This window comes from Mastigoproctus giganteus, chromosome 6 (assembly GCF_048544385.1).
Source record: "Mastigoproctus giganteus isolate SK-2022 chromosome 6, ASM4854438v1, whole genome shotgun sequence".
Classification (NCBI taxonomy): Eukaryota; Metazoa; Arthropoda; class Arachnida; order Uropygi; family Thelyphonidae; genus Mastigoproctus; species Mastigoproctus giganteus.
In genome coordinates, this window is record NC_143580.1 from 67,054,093 (window position 1) to 67,071,925 (window position 17,833).

Here is a 17,833-nt window from a genome sequence, read left to right on the forward strand (position 1 = left end):
AAGTTAAATAATGATAATAACAGCATCCTGTTGTTAATAGTAATTTAACTGATCAATCTTCGCTACTCTACTACTTACATTTACGTTTGCCTTTTAATAACGCAGCATCCAGATGGAACCTCGAATATGATATCAAGAACTATTTGTTAATTTATTTATTTACTGATTTAAACAAAAAAACGTTGTGACGGCGAGAAAAGAAAGGAAAAAACTCATGGGGAAAGGAGTGCGAAAATTAATTCAATTAAGTTTCATCTGGTGAAAATCAAATCGTTATTTAGCTATCATAAGTAACTCACATCACTTCGACAAACAACAACCTACTGCAGCGAAACCAACCGATCGTCTGATTTCATCGCAACAGAGTCACCTTGTGGTAGAAAGTGAAAGCAGGAACATAAATTTTGCACAGTATGTCATGGAACGTTTAAAGCTTCTATCGAGAAATAAATAAACGCTTATAAATAAAATAAAACACTATGGACGGGCAAAAGAGTTTACAACTCAATTTTAACTGTTTAACCGAATCACTAGTGCAAAAGAAAACAATGGGTTGCACGGCTCAGTTTCACAATATACACGACAGGTCCGCGTTTGTTATTCCAGGACAGCGTTTGCCAAACATTTTTTAGTCATAGTACACTTTTATCTTATAATATATTTACGGAACATTTATATTCTTCTTTTGTGGCTATTTGGCTTTTGAAATAAAAAAAATATACAAAATTAATGCTCATATATATTTCATTTTTGAAAACAAAATAAAAACATAAAATATCATTAATGTCCAATTTCTATCAGGTTGTTGTTATTTGTTTTTTAGGAGCATTAGCAACTATTGCCGTATTGCTCCGGGGATATGCGGTCATTCCCTGACCTTTCCGCATCCTCCGTATTTAGTGTTTCTATCAGGAAAACGCATAAAGTATTATAAATATTCCATTAAAAATTAACAACCACATTCTACATAAAAAAAAAAGTTATATGCATGCAAACGTGTTGGATGAAAATATCATATCCAGTACGTGATCTGTCAATAACCGGAAGAAAATTAATAATGTTAAATTACCAAAACAAGTTTAATTTAATATATTTAATTAATAATTAAACAAATCAAAATACAGTTATATTATATTGATAAATAATTTTAATTAATTACGAAAATAATTAAAATTTATAATAACATTAAAATATAAAATTTATAATAACAATAAAATATAAAATAAATTAATCAAATAAAAATAAAGTATATAACAGAATATAAAATGACTACAAAATCATGTGGATTTATGATGAATATGTGATCTCATGTTGTCTGAGACGAGCACGGTTAAAACTACTTTGGTAACGCATTGGCCTTAATGCAGAGAACAGAACAAACTTTGACTTTTTAACAAGTTTTTCGCATTAGCATTAGTTGAGGTATATGATGTAAGAAAGCAAGCTTATACAGTATCAGCCAAAAAAAAAAAAAAAAAAAAAACCTCTTCCCCATTTCGCCCATCCGGTTACTCCAAATGTTTGTCTAGTTCAGCCTTAAATTAATTTAAGCTATCAACCTCCACAACCATAGATGGAAGTCTATTCCAGGAATCAACCACCCGCTGGCTAAAGGCAAACTTCAGCAGTCTATTCTACAACTGTTGTTGCACTGGTATACGTACAAGGTGCGCCTAAAATGAAACAAGAAATATATTTTTAAAACACTTATTATTTTATCAACGACAATTTCAATGTTTATCCACTTCAAAGTACTCTCTCCAGCCGCGCCGATTCAACGCTGTACTCGCGATTTCCATAATGCAAAACAGCAGCGGAAGTTACCGTAATTAATTGCTGTATTGTGTTGTTTTGAATGTCTGCGAAGTCCTCAGATCGTTTTCTTTGAGGTGGATTTTAATTTTCGGGAACAGAGAAAAGGCGTACGGCGCCAGATCGGGGATATAAGGAATGTAGTGATTTTTCTCCGTAAAAAATCTCCCACTGCGACAGAGGAACGACACAGCACATTGTCACAATGAAAACCCATTTGTCAAAATTGTTCTTGCTGTTTCTTTGTCAATGGGTAACTGTTCTGCGATTATTTTGGCTCAGCAGACGGTGGTCTTGTCGTCGTGGACATTTTCCCGTCCCTCTCTGAACTACTTATCCCATTAATACAAGCAGTTCAGAGCTGGGATGAAACCACGAGTCAGCCAAGTAAAAGTGTAAAGACATCGAACACTTTACACTTTTACTTGGCTGACTCGTGATTTCATCACGGTACACTTTCCATAACATTTCCAACGTTTCTGTACCATTTTTATCAAGTTTCACTAAAATTTTAATAATAATTCTCTGCTCTAATTTACGTTCACTCATTATTCTGCCGAAGGGTTAAAACACTGATTCACTCAAACAGGCACAGTTCAATCAAAACTAAACCGATTGCAACCAAACAGAAACTGATCTGTACAGGAAAAAAGAAGCTACAGCACGATATGAATGTTTTTGACATGCGCAGTAGTTGTTAAGCAACGATTTTCGTTTCGTTTTAGAAACACCTTATACACGGAAAGAACAGAATTCATACGATACCTTGTTCCTGAGCAACACGACGCTGTTATCCCTCTTGCTAGTGGAGGAACCCACCGCTTGGGAGGCATATTTTGCATTGCTTATATCTGTGTCACCACGTCTCTGATATCCCAACAAAATCTGCATTCACGTAGATAGAAATTCAATACTGTATAAGTATGAATAAACGTTGTGAGTTAACCGACTTCGAAAGAAGGATGATGGTGGGTGCCCAAAGCATGGGTCCCTCTATCGCCGAGGTAGTAGAGAAATAGCACCATCCCCGTTCGACAGTATCAAGAGGATTTGCTTCCAGTTCCTTTGTGACTACATCGTAATATCCAATCAAATTGGCCAGAAAAGACTTCCCCTTAACAGACCCATGATGTGTCTGAACTATAACTGCTCCCTTGTCTAGCTGATCCTGCAGTGCTTCTTTAACCAGTGACTCCATTATTTTCCACTAACAGCTCTATAATTATTTCTGATACCCTTTGAACCCCCTTTATGAATTGGGGATACATTTGCAATCTCCAGTCCATGGGAACCTCCCCTGATTCAAAGGATGCTCTCATAATTATGGCTAAGTAGTAGTACTGGCATGTGATGCAAGAAAGCAAGTGTATGAGCTTTTGCAGCATCAGCCAAAAAAAAAAATATATAATAATAAAATAAAGTAATAATAATAAAAAAAAATAAAAAATTAATTACAAAACAATCCCCCCCCCTAAATATTTGCCCAGTTCCTCCTTAAATTTATTTACCTTATCAACTTCCACAACGACAGATGGAAGTTTGTTCCAGCAATTAACCACCTGATGGCTAAAGGCAAATTTCCGCACATCTATTCTACATCGGTCCTTCCTCAATTTCAATTTATACCACCATAGGTTCGTAATCTGAACAAGTGGAAGAATCCCATCAGAATTCAGCGTGCTCAATCCATTCAAGGCCTTATATACCTCAATCAGATCACCGCGCAGGTGCCTAGTCTCCAGCCACTGCAATTTACAGAACTTAAGCCCCTCCTGGTAAGAGGATCCCTTCATTCCCCTCACCAATCTTGTTCCCCTTTTCTGTACACGCTCAAGCAAATCTACATCTTTCCTAAAATGAGTCCTCCAGACCTGCACGCAGTACTCAAGGCGTGGCCTGACCATTGCCTTATACAGAGGGAAAATCACCTCATTTTCCCTGCTAGCAAAATTCCTGTATATCATTGTCAACGCCCCATGACTGCCCCGGCAGCCTGTCTGCATTGCTCAGAAAACTACATATCTGACTGCACAATTACTCCCACGTCTTTTCATTTTTTTCCACCTTAAGTGTAGTACCACACAGTTGGTACGTTTCTCTGGGGTTACTTCTACCCGTATGCAGTACTCTGCATTATTCAATGTTAAACTTCAGTTGCTACTTCTCAGTCCATCTGCCCAAATTTTCTAGGTCCTGTTACAGTAACACAGTGCCATTATTGTCATTAACAACCCTGCCAACCTTTGTATCATCTGCAAACTTCGATACTAAGCCTGATATACCTTCATCAATATCATTGATAAATATACAAAACAACAGTGGACCCAACACCGAACCCTGTTGGACTCCACTGATAACATTAGTTCAAGAAGAGTAGCATCCATTGATTACTACCTTCTGTCTTCTCCCACTCAACCATTCTTTTATCCATTGTAGCAACTTACCCTTAATACCATTCTGCTCCAATTTGTACAGTAGTCTTCCGTGCGCAACAGTGTCAAAAGCTTTCCTGAAATACAAGTATATGATATCAAAATTATTTTTTGCATCCAGTTCCTTTGTGACCACATCATAATAACCAATCAAATTTGTCAGACAAGACCTTCCCTTAACAAACCCATGCTAGGTCTGAATTATTGCTGCAGTCTTGTCTAGATAATCTCGCAATGCATCTTTAACCAGTGACTTCATTATTTTACCCGGAATAGAAGTTAAACTAACTGGTCTGTAATTTCTCGTGTCACCCTTCGATCCGCCTTTGTCAATTGGGGACACATTTTCACATCTACTGTCGGTGGGGACATACCCTTAAGTCCAAGGATGCTCTCATAATTATGGCTAAGGGTTTGCTTAATATAACTGGATAGATTGCATACACCCTAGGTGCCTTTCTTATGTTTAACTTCGACAATTTCCCCTCCACTTTGTTCTCAGTTATTACAAAATCATTAAGCACCCTGCTACAATTTGATAACCTTTGATAACCAATTTGTTAGCAGGATCATCAACAGTCGAACCATCGATATCAAGTGGACTAATCAGATTCGCCCCCTTAGAGTTTATATAAGTAAAGAAATCCTTGAACTGTTTTCTTAGCATCCTTTGCCAAAGATTTGCTAACATCCCTTTCTGCTTCCTTCATTATAACTGGACAGATTCCATCTGTCCCAAGTGCCTTTTTTATGTTTAACTTCAACAATTTCTCCTCCACTTTGCTATCAGTTATTACAAATCACTTAGCTCCCTGATAGAGTTTGATAACCTTCTGGCATAAACCTCCTTGAGTAACTCCTCATGTGTGAATGTAGATTCAAATACTCATTCAGTTTATCAGCTACTTGAGCAGTATCATCAATAGTCGAACCATCTATGTTAAGTGGATCAATCTGATTCATCCCCATCCTTTTAGAGTTTATATAAATAAAGAATTCTTTGCTGTTTTTCTTTGCGTCCTTTTCCAAAAATTTCTCGTAATCTGCCTAACCTCCTTTGTGACTTGATTTTTAGCTTATATCTGCCGTTGGCTTTTGTGTCGTCTGATAATTTATATACACCCCATGCATTTTACCTCTATGCCACGAGCCTTATTAATTCATCCGACATCCATTAAGGCCCGAACCTTGAACAGTATTTCTTAGTTGGTATGAAAAGCATAGTAGCCTCCAAGATTAAGTCCCTGAAAGCTTCGCATTTAGAATTCACCGTTGGTAACATCATCAGTTGATCCCACTGTATAGAATCATAAACTCTCTGAGACCACTGTACTCACCTTTACGAAAACAAAGCCCTTTACCCTTGATGGTAGTTACATATTTAAGTAAATCCCACATCAGTACACTGTGTTCACTGTCACCTAGTGGTTCCTTTATCTGCCAATTCTTAATGAATGAATAATCACTGCTGATAGTCAGAACAAAGGTATTACTCCGTCTGGTTGCCCCTCGAACGTGTTGCTATAGAAAACAATCCTCTAATAAAACCAAAAAGGTCTCGCTAGTGTGCGAGTGACCAATCCACAAGTTCCAGTCAATATCTGGAAAGTTAAAATCCCCCATTACAAGACATTCTGATTTACTGGCCCATTCTGTTTCTCTGTACAACTGTTCATCGAACTCATTAGTCATTAGGCCTATAACATATTCCTACTCTCATTTTCCCCTTCCCAGTGTTAATGTCACACCAAACAGACTCAATGTTGCACTGTCCACCCGTGTCAACTGGATACACTTCTTTAGATTTTGCGTGTTTCTTAACTAACAGCATAACCCCTTCTCCTTTCCTAACCTGTCTGTCCTTTCTGTACACATTATACTCCCAAAATTCCAATTTTGCACTGCTTATATCTGTGTGTCACCACGTCTCTGATATTCCAACAAAATCTGCCATTGATGTCTTGATCAGCACTTCAAATTCATCAGTTTTATTTACTACTCTTCTAGCATTAGTGTACATGCACTTGTTCGCACCATTAGTTATCTAACACAGACCATGTATTTATTTGTTCCGTGATGACACCCAGCAGCTCCTGAAGTCCCCAGCAACCTGCTCTCCAGGCTGCTGCTCATTACAATAGAAGCAGTGCAAGAATCACTTTCGTCTTTGCCTGCAGCCACCGTTAATCTTTTAGTCTGTGAACAAGCCCCCAAGCTAGCAGTTTTCCGACCCATCTAACACTATCTCGATAGCATCAGGAAATATTCTTGCACCCTTTCTATTTAAGAGTATCCCATCCCTGTAGAAGCAGTCTCTGCTGTTAGCAAGCACAGAGAACGCTGAAAAAAATTCTACCCCATGAGTTCTGCATAATCTCTCCCAATTCTCCCAATTCATTGAGATGGCTCTCATCATATACTCCCTCCTATCGCGTCTGGACAGAATTGCAGACACTTTCAAATTGAACCGTAACTTGCGACTTTTTTCCAGCATTCTACTGAAGAGAGAGAGAGAGAGAGAGAGAGAGAGAGAATCAGATAGGACCATTACTTAATCGAACTGGGAGAACTGCTCAAGTTTTCTGATAATTGGAGGCAACAACCTTTCTAGCCTCCAATAACCAAACCATAGGTTGTTTCAAAATGTCCTGGATTAGTTGCAATTGTGGTCTGATAAATGGAAAATAACGTTCAATGTATAAGTTGTTGTTGTTATTTGGTTTTTAGGAGCATTAGCAACTAAGACCATATTGCTCCGGAGATATGCGGTGGTCAATTCCCTTACCTTTCCGCATCGAACGGGCTCGAACCCCGGTGTAATCAAGAAGCGTGTGCTATGCACTGCTGCCCCTGCCTACCTGGCTACGGAGGCGCCAATGTTCAAGTATTCAATTTTCTAATTGAAAAGTTTTATGTTTGGAAAATCCAGCAATTATAATAAATTGGATTGTAAGTTAAAGTGATTCAAGGCCTAAAACACTTGTGGACGATAATGTAATGAGATGAAAATCATGCAGGGTATGTTGTCGTAGTAGAGTTTTAGGAGCATTGGCGACTAAGGCCTCTTTGTTCCATATATATTGTTTGTAAATTGCGTGTGTTCTGAGGTTAATTTTTTTTTGCTGGACGAAATATCCAAGTTTCCAGAAGAAATAAGCAATGCTATCCTACGCCCGAGACCGACTAATTCAGCAATTTGTGAAAAAGGCCCATAAAAATTGCTTACATCATCATCGATGTGACTAGAACTCAGGTCTTTTCCACCCGGTGTGAGGACAGCGATCCTACCAACTGTGCTACTCACGAGGGCTCATGCAGAGTAAGCAGGCGGCAAGAATGTCCTCGTGAGTAGAACAGTTGGTATAATCTCCGTCCTCCCCACATCCCTTCAACGACGCCAATAATGTTTATGTACCTTTTTCACAACGTGGCAGAGTTAGTCGGTCTCAGTCGAGGGTAGTATGGTTTAACCAGCAAAGAGCCACAGAACACGCAATTTACAGACATTATATACGGAACAATATGGTCTAAGTTGCTGAAACAGCTAAAAAACCTTATAAACGCCATTGGCCTCTTCAAACCTGTCTGCCCTGCAAATTCTTACGATCATGGCGGTATAACAACATATTTTGTTGGAGAGGTAAGAATGTTAACCGGGAGTCAAAGGTAATGAACGTGACGTCCTCTTTATGATTTCAGAGACGCTTACAGTATGTAGAAGGATGTCATTGTTCTCAGTAAAAAAAACCTATGATGAAACCACATTTGGATTGTGTTCAGATCTAAAAGATGAACCTAAAAGACAAAGAACATTTAGATTCTTTTTTGGCTCCCATCTAGAGATTGGGTTCAAAGGATGGCGGGTAGATTGATGATAAGCGATAACTGATGTTCATGTGAAGGACGATTTATATGACGAGCGAAGGTTTAAGGAGCAAAACAAATTGGTTGTTTCTCTCCTATAAGCACCAACAAAAAATAAATAAATACAATAAAAAAGAAGTATTAAAGATTCTTTTGAAGATTACCAGGACAAACAATACAGTCTGAGCAAAAGTAGTGAAGGCTTTGTAGTTGGTTTCGACAATTATGTAGAGATGTTCCTGCCCATGGGGTATATTTCCAGTTCTGGTAATTACGAGACTTCTGGGTAAATCATAAAGAGGGCAATTATACATGAGGTGAAACCAGTCTTCGTCGTCACCGCAAGGGCAGAGAGGAGAATCGGTGAGACACAGGGCATGCAGCTTGACCTGGAACGATCCATGGCCAGGGAGGAAGAACAAGACGTGAAGACAGGGTGAGTACCACGGCAGAGGTTTTGGTGCAGTAATCATAACTTGTGGAAGAAATCTTTCAGTTGTTTCACTTTTGGCTGTTTGCTCCGAAGATCGTTGCCAATTCTAGAAGAGCTTAGAGGAAATCTGTTTCATTTCGTTTTTTGGATCATTAGCTAGATTGAGTGTTATATCCAGAATGGTGGTGGGAATTCCTCTCTTTATGCGACATTAGCATTAGCATTAGTAGAGGCATTTGATGCAAGAAAGCAAGCTTATGCAGCATCAGCCAAAAAAAAAAAAATAAATAAATAAAGTAAAAAAAAAAAATAAAAAATAACCACTTCCACTTCAACCCTTTGTTCGTTCGAAATAGCTGTCCAGCTGAGTTTTAAACTTATTTAGGCTATCAACTTCCACGACAAGGGATGGAAGTCTGTTCCACCCACCAACCACCCGCTGGCTAAAGGGAAATTTCCGCACGTCTATCCTACATCTGTCTTTCCTCAATTTGAACTTATGCCCTCTCAGGTGATTATTCTGAGCAAGGGGAACAATCCCATCAGCATTGAGCATGCTCAAACCATTCAAGGCTTTGTACACCTCTATCAGATCTCCTCGCTGGTGCCTAATCTCCGGACACTGTAATTCGCAAAACTTAAGCCTTTCTTCGTAAGACACCCCTTTGTTCCATTCACTAATCTTGTTGCTCTTCTCTGTACTCGTTCCAGCAGCTCTACATCCTTCTTGAAATGAGGCCTCCAGGCCTGTATACAATACTCTAGGTGTGGCCTGACCATTGCCTTATACAAGGGAATAATCACCTCCTTATCCCTGCAAGAAAAATTCCTATATATCATTGACAATACACCATGAGCTACCCTTGCAGCGCGTCTGCACTGGTCAGAGAACTTCATATCTGCCTGCACAATTACCCCCAGGTCCCTTTCATTCTCTACCACCGTCAGTGTAGTACCACAGAGTTGATACGTTGCTCTAGGGTTGCTGTTTCCCATATGTAGTACTTTACATTTGTCAATGTTAAACTTCATTTGCCACGTCTCAGCCCATCTGCTCAACCTTTCCAGATCCTGTTGCAGCAGCATAGTGTCAGTAGTGTCCTTTACAACCCTGCCAACCTTCGTATCGTCTGCAAACTTGGACATTAAGCTTGATATACCATCATCAATATCATTTATAAATACAGAGAACAATAAAGGACCCAATACTGAACCCTGAGGGACTCCACTAATAACATTAGTCCACGATGAGCAGTGTCCATTAATTACCACTCTGTCTTCTTCCACTCAACCACCCCTTTATCCATAGCAGCAATTTGCCTCCAATGCCACACAGCTCCAATTTGCAGCAGTCTTCCATGTGCAACAGTATCAAAAGCCTTTCTAATATCCAAGTATGTAATATCAAAGTTATTCCCTGCATCCAGTTCTTTTGTGACTGCATCATAGTATCCAATCAAATTGGTCAGGCAAGACTTCCCCTTAACAAAACCATGCTGTGTCCGAGCTATAACTGAAGTCTTGTCTAGATGATCCTGCAGTGCTTTTTTAACCAGTGCCTCCATTAATTTTCCGGGAACAGAAGTTAAACTCACAGGTCTATAATTACTTGTGTCAGCCTTTGATCCTGCCTTGTGAATTGGAGTCACATTAGCACATCTCCAGTCCATGGGTACCTCCCCTGAGTCCAAGGAAGCTCTCATAATTATGGCTAAGGGTTTACTTACTTCCTTTGCTGCCTCCTTTAATATAACTGGATAGATCCCATCCAACCCAGGTGCCTTTCTTGTGTTCATCTTCAACAATTTCTCCTCCGCTTTACTCTCAGTTATTACATGATTCTCTAGCTTACTGCTACAGTTGAATGCACCTCTGGCATTCCCCTCGCTGAATAACTCCTCATGTGTGAATGTCGATGCAAAATATTCATTTAGTTTGTTAGTTACCTGAGCAGGGTCATCAACAGTTGACCCATCGATATCAAGTGGACCAATCTGATTCATCCCCTTCCTTCTAGAGTTTACATAAGTAAAGAACTCTTTGCTGTTTTTCTTTGCATCCCTTGTCATCAATCTCTCGTAATCTGCCTTCGCCTGCCTAACCTCCTTTGTAACTTGGTTACAGATCAACTTGTATCTATCATAGGCTTCTGTGTCACGTGTTAATTTGTATGTATCCCATGCATTTTTCTTCTCTGCCATATGCCTCATTAGTTCATCTGACATCCATTTAAGCCTAACCCTTGAACAATATTTCTTAGTTGGTATGTAAAGCCTAGTAGCTTCCAAGATAGGTTCTTTGAATGCTTCCCATTTTGAATTTGCTGTTGGTAACATCATCAGTTGATCCCACTGTATAGAATTTAAATACTGTCTCAGTCCATCGTAGTCACCTTTACGAAAGCAATGCCCCTTCCCTTTACCACTAATGGTAGTTACTTCTTTGAGTAACTCCCACTGCAGAACACTGTGATCACTGCCACCTAGTGGTTCCTGTATGTGCAGATTCTTAATGCATGAAGAATCACTACTGATAATCAAATCAAGAGTATTACTCCCTCTAGTTGCCTCCCGAACATGCTGATGTAGAAAACAATCATCCAATAAATCCACAAAAGGCTTGCTAGTGTGTGAGTGACCAGCCCCCAAATTCCAGTCAATATCTGGGAAATTAAAATCCCCTATTATAAGACTCTCTGATTTACTGGCCCACTCTATTTCTCTGTACAGTTTCTTATTATACTCATCAGAGTCATTAGGCCTATAGCACCCTCCTACTCTCAATTTTGATCTCCCAATGCTTTTGTCACATAAAACTGACTCGACACTGCACTGTCCAGCGATGTCGACTGGCTTCACTTCCTTGGATTCATGGGTTTCTTAACTAATAGCATAACCCCTCCTCCCTTCCTATCCTGTCTATCCTTTCTGTAGACACTGTACTCCCCAAATTCCAGTTCTGCATTCCTTATATCTGTGTGACACCACGTCTCTGAAATCCCAACAATATCTGCCTTTGATGTTTTGAGCAATAACTCAAATTCATGAAATTTATTTACTGAACTCCTAGCATTGGTGTACACGCAAGTATACATGCACCTGCTCTTTCTCTTAGCCACCCTAACACAACCCAACCTATGTGTTTACTTGTACCCCCATGATTCCCAGCTGTCTCTGTAATATCCTGCATCTTATTTTCCAGGCTGCTGCTCATTCCAATAGAAGCAGTGCAGAATCACTTTCACCTCTGCCAGTGGCTACTGTTAATCTATTAGTCCTTGTAACCCCCCAGTCTAGCAGTTTTCCGACCCACCTAACACTGCCTCGATAGCATCAGCAAACATTCTTGCACCCTTTCTATTTAAGTGTATCCCATCCCTGTAGAAGCAGTCTCTCCTGTTAACAAGTACAGACTAGGCTGAAAAAAATTCTACCCCTTGAGCCCTGCACAACCTTTCCAGGGCCGATTTGATCGACAGGGCTCTCATCATATACTCCCTCCTATCGTGTCTGAGAAGAATTGCAGACACTTTCAAATTCATCCCTAATTCACGGCTTTTTTTCATCAGTGACCTGTACTTGTTAAGTAATTCCGCCGGTCTCCTACTCTTAATATCATTAGTGCCAACGTGTACAACTACATCACCTTTTGTACCCTTAAAAGATGATATCCGCTCTACAACGTCATCAACCTTTGCCCCTGGCAGACATACCCTGGTCCTGTTCCATCTATCCTTTTTAGAAAGCATGTTTCCCGTTTCCCTGGCAATAGAGTCACCAACAACTGCTAGTTCCTTTGGGACCAGCGCGTTCTGCCTTGGGGGTTGCCGCTGTGTTTCGCGATGATCAAGTGCAAGCTCTGGCATTGGTGTGGGCAGCTGAGAACTTGATGGGTCTTCACTTGTAATCCTTCGAGGGCATCCACCCTGTCCTTCAAGCTCTCATATAGGCCCATAACAACGCTGAGTTGTCGCCTGATTTCCTTACATTCCTTGCATCGCGCACATAGAAAGACAACCCCCATGGCAGTATCATGTCCCATACCCGACTACCCCGCAAACATCAAGGAAATAGTGCATCTTAAAAGGCTGCGATTCAGAGGGCAACTGTCCCCCCTCAGTTCTCCCCTGAGCCACAGCATTCCCATTAACTTGAGCCTTTTGCTTTGCTGCTCTGGTTTGAGTCATGATTTCGACTTACTTTCAATAAAATTTCAATTTCAGTATAAAATTAAATCCTAAACTTGTATCTCAACACAGTTATAATGCTATATTTATGTTTCAGTAACGAGTGTTATCTACGAAATATTTGTTTCAGTAACGAGTGTTATCTACGAAATCCCTTTATATAACTTCCGTTTCAAGTTATGTATTAATTATTTATTTACTAATTATTTACGTTACGTAACCTAAGTGGTTATATGTATAGTTAAAAGTACAATTTAATTGCCAATGAAGTTCGACAAGATTAATAGATTTTACTGATTAATTTTCCCGTAACAATGGCGGCTCGTTACAACGGTAAGCACGTGGATTTGATACCCTTTCCGATACTAAGTAATACCTACATAATCTCTATCTAAGTTACTTTAAACTTAAGTACCGTAACTAGGCATATAAGCTACTCTAGAAAATAAGTTAATATGTCAATTTAAACTAATAAAGCAGAAAATAAATCAGAAAAAACTTCTCTGTTCCAAGAGCGGCAGAAATGCACGTCCGCACCGGCAACCCTCCTCCTCAGACTGGGAGGTATGCAAGACTGTGACGAATGACCTCCATGTCCAGAGGAAGAGTACCTGCTAAGACCTGCAGGGCAGGATTACTGACTGGGTGGCAAGCTCTGGTCATAGTGAGTAGGATATTGTGTTGAATTGTATGTAGCTTTGCTTTAACATGTGCAATGATGGCACAATCGAACTATATGCTTGCACCATAGCACACATCTGGTAAGATCGTTTTGGAAAGTACCACGAGAGTCCTCTTCCAACTCCAGTCTGCCCTGCTAATTCTTACGATCATGGCGGTATAACAACATATTTTGTTGGAGAGGTAATTAAGGTGAGGTAAGAATGTTAACCAGGAGTCAAAGGTTATTCTAAATATTTGAGTTGCAATGTCTGCCCAGAGATTTTAATTTGGAGCAGTCTTCTTATGTCCAAGGATCCTTGGAGGAGGATAGTCTTCGTTTTTTAATCCAGAGATGATTAATTTGTGGTTGGTTGCCCAATTTTGGAGGATCATTAAGGCGGGGGAGGCAATTTGCCTAAGCTCAGTTCCAGAATCATTTTTGATAAGGAGGATGAGGTCATCTGTAGGCCATGTAGTCCACAGGGACTAGATCCATAAGAAGAAATTGTAGTATTAAATTCCAAAAGTAGGGGCCAAGTACTGAACCCTGTGGACAACCTCTAACAATTGGTCGGGAAGTTTTATGAAAATTTGCTGGGACAGTTAGAGCACATGGAGTTAGTTTTTAAGACAGCAGTAGAGATTGAGTGGAATATTGAGTTGATGTAATCTCCTGACAATGCTGGGCCACTAGATGGAAACGGAGGCACCAGCAAAGTCAATGGAGATAGCTAGTAGATATTTTTTTGTGGTTGAGTTTGCTGTGTTGAGGAGATTGTTCATAGCGTGTTCAGTGGAGAATCCTGGCTTAAAGCCATACTGCTTTAGAGTCTAGATTGGCTGTCTGGTAGTAGATAGATAATATAGATTGAAGCAGCTACTCCATTACCTTGCCCAAGACCGGGAGAAGAGCAATGGGGCAGTAAGATTTGGGGAGAATAGGATCTTTGTCTGGACCTTTTAGGATGAGTCGAAACGCCGCCTGTTTCCAAGAATCAGGGAAAATTCCTTTGGCTCGTTGAACAGTGCTAATAGGTGGATTGGAAGATGTATAGCTGCTTTTTTGATGACTTCAGCCTCAATATTATCGTGACCAGGGCATTTATTTATTTTTGTTCTGTCAAGGGCTTTGTTCATTTCCTCAGAGCTGAAAGAAGGTTCTATTTTATTGTTGACGGCCCAGTTGTTTTGTTCAATTTGCTTTTATTCGTCATTGATGGAACTCTCATCAGTCTGAAGTAGGGCATTCAGAATATTATTAATGGATTCAGCCCATGTGTTTGTTGGGAGTCAGGGTTGCATTTAACATCTCCCCTGGGCAGCTTGTTTATAACGATACGATAAACGATCCCCCTTTCCAAGGAACTGCATGACCAGTAGTTGTCACATCGATCTGCCAAGACACTTTCGTGTGGGGGGGGGGTAGGCTCTCTGGAAGACTTTTCGGGCACTGTGGATTTGGCACCTTAGGTTTTCTAGCTCAGCACACCACCATGGGACTGCTTTTAAGTGCTTCCGACGTTTTTTCATACTTCTCTCCCATGCTTCTTGGATTGTGGTTGTTAAAAGGGAAAGATGCTGTGGATCAAGATGGATGGTTTTGCTGGGATATATCCATTTGTAGCTTTGATTTTATATTATCCTTGAAGGCATTTCAATCAGCTGTTTTGGTGGAATATCTGATGATATCATGGTATATACGGGAGGAGTACTATCAAGTTGTCTAGATAGATGGAAGGAGATGGGCCCGTGGTCTGAGGTGGTCCAGGCCTCTTGAACCATCCATGATGAGAACTTGTGCTATGAACCGTGTGGCGAGGGTAATGTCAATGGTGCTTTCCAACAGCGTATTGCTGAAGGCAGAAATGATGTGGTTGGTTAAGGACTTCAAATGGAGAAGACGAGAGGAAATCTAAGCGCTGTTCATTCTGGGAAACTGCGTGGCCATCCTCAGGGCTATACCACAAGTGAGATCTACAATTGGTATCCATCATTTAAGAGGATTTTGCTGGGTTAGACAGTTTTTTTCTGTTGAGTTATGATCTCTCTTGCTCTCTCAGGGTAACTCAAATTGTTTTTTTAGCTGGTGTAGCATAAGCCTCAGGCTTCCTTGCACTATATGGCTAGTAGTAATAATAATAATAATAAAATACCCTATAAAAAACCCAACCAAAACAATCCATTGCATTTACAATTTTGATTTTTAAGATTAGCTAACACTCTTAGATTTTAGGTGCTATGTGGCAAAGCAATTCAGACTGTGAGGCATCAGTATATTGTACCAGTAGTTGCCCTTATCCGAGACTGACCAACTCAGCTGCACTGGAGGAAACTATTCTTAACATCTTTGACAGAATTTGAACTCATGCCTTTTCCATCTAGTGTGGGAATAGAGTGATAACCATTACACTACATGCAAAGGTCCCTTTTAGCATTAGCAGAGGCATATGATGCAAGAAAGCAAGCTTATTCAGCATCAGCCAAAAAAAAAAAAACCCACTCCCATTTCACCCCTCCGTTCGTTCGAAATACCTGTCCAGTTGAGCTTTAAATTTGTTTAGGCTATCAACTTCAACAACAAGTGATGGAAGTCGGTTCCACCAACCAACCACCCGCTGGCCAAAGGCAAATTTCCGCACATCTATCCGACATCCGTCCTTCCTCAATTTGAATTTATGCCCTCTGAGGTGATTATTCTGAGAACGATGAAGAATCCCATTGGCATTGAGCATGCTCAAACCATTCAAAGCCTTATACACCTCTATCAGATCACCTCGCCGGTGCCTAGTCTCCAGACTCTGTAATTTGCAAAACTTAAGCCTTTCTTCGTAAGAGCAACCCTTTGTTCCATTTACTAATCTTGTTGCCCTTCTCTGTACCCGTTCCAGCAGCTCTACATCCTTCTTGAAATGAGGCCTCCAGACCTGTATACAGAACTCTAGGTGTGGCCTAACCATTGCCTTCTACAAGGGAATAATCACCTCCTTATCCCTGCTAGAAAAATTCCTGTATATCATTGACAAGACACCATGAGCTACTCTTGCAGCTCTTCTGCACTGCTCAGAGAACTTCATATCTGCCTGCACAATTACCCCCAGGTCCTTTTCATTCACCACCACTGTCAGTGTAGTACCGCAGAGTTGATACGTTGCTCTGGGGTTACTGTTTCCCATATGCAGCACTTTACATTTGTCGATGTTAAACCTCATTTGCCACCTCTCAGCCCATCTGTTCAACCTTTCCAGATCCTGTTGCAGCAGCATAGCGTCAGTATTGTCCTTAACGACCCTGCCAACCTTTGTATCATCTGCAAACTTGGACATTAAACTTGATATCCCATCATCAATATCATTCATAAACACCGAAAACAACAACGGACCCAACACTGAACCTTGAGGAACTCCACTAATAACATTAGTCCACGTTGAGCAGTGTCCATTGATTACCACTCTGTCTTCTGCCACTCAACCATCCCCTTTTCCATAGCAGCAATTTGCCTCCAATGCCACACTGCTCCAATTTGTGCAGCAGTCTTCCATGTGCAACAGTATCAAAAGCCTTTCTAAGATCCAAATATATAATATCAAAGTTATTCCCTGCATCCAGTTCTTTTGTGACTACATCATAGTATCCAATCAAATTGGTCAGGCAAGACCTGACCTTAACAAAACCATGCTGCGTCTGAGCTATAACTGAATTCTTGTCTAGATGATCCTGCAGTGCTTCTTTAACCAGTGCCTCCATTGATTTACCTGGAACAGAAGTTAAACTAACAGGTCTATAATTACTTGTGTTAGCCTTTGAACCTCCTTTGTGAATTGGGGTCACATTTGCACATCTCCAGTCCATAGGTACCTCCCCTGAGTCCAAGGAAGCTCTCATAATTATGGCTAAGGGTTTGCTTACTTCCTTTGCTGCCTCCTTTAATATAACTGGATAGATCCCATCCACCCCAGGTGCCTTTTTTATGTTTATCCTCAACAATCTCTCCTCCACTTTCCTCTCAGTTATTACAAAATCATCCAGCTCACTGCCAATGTTTACTTTACCTACATCATTCTCCTTCCTGAATAACTCCTCATGCGTGAATGTAGATGCAAAATACTCGTTTAGATTGTTAGCCACCTGAGCAGGATCCTCAACTGTTGAACCATCAATATCCAGTGGACCAATCTGATTCATCCCTTTCCTTTTCGAGTTCAAGTATGTAAAGAACTCTTTTCTGTTTTTCTTTGCATCCTTTGGCAAGGATTTTTCATAGTCTGCCTTTGCCTGCCTAATCTCCTTTGTGACTTGGTTACAGACCAACTTATATCTATCATAGGCTTCCATGTCACCCATTAATTTGTATGTATCCCATGCATTTTTCTTCTCTGCCACATGTCTCATTAGTTCATCTGACAACCATGTAGGCCTAAACCTTGAACAATATTTCTTAGTTGG

At 40.3% G+C, this 17,833-nt stretch overlaps 1 protein-coding gene across 4 annotated transcripts in view; it reads right to left on the minus strand.

The window, feature by feature from the left end:
• The window catches only part of LOC150084390 (protein quick-to-court-like), a 122,311-nt gene extending 121,952 nt beyond the window's left edge, over positions 1–359 (minus strand). For 2 of the 4 annotated variants that reach the window (XR_016547105.1, XM_090376029.1), the window contains exon 1: positions 79–359. Coding sequence is in view for 2 of the 4 variants with exons in the window: in XM_090376029.1 (XP_090232155.1) it covers positions 79–80 (2 nt within the window). In the remaining 2 variants the exon portion in view is untranslated. The remainder of the gene's footprint in view (positions 1–78) is intronic. The other 2 variants (XM_090376027.1, XM_090376028.1) reach the window with 1 other exon arrangement.
• Positions 360–17,833: the final 17,474 nt, after the last annotated feature.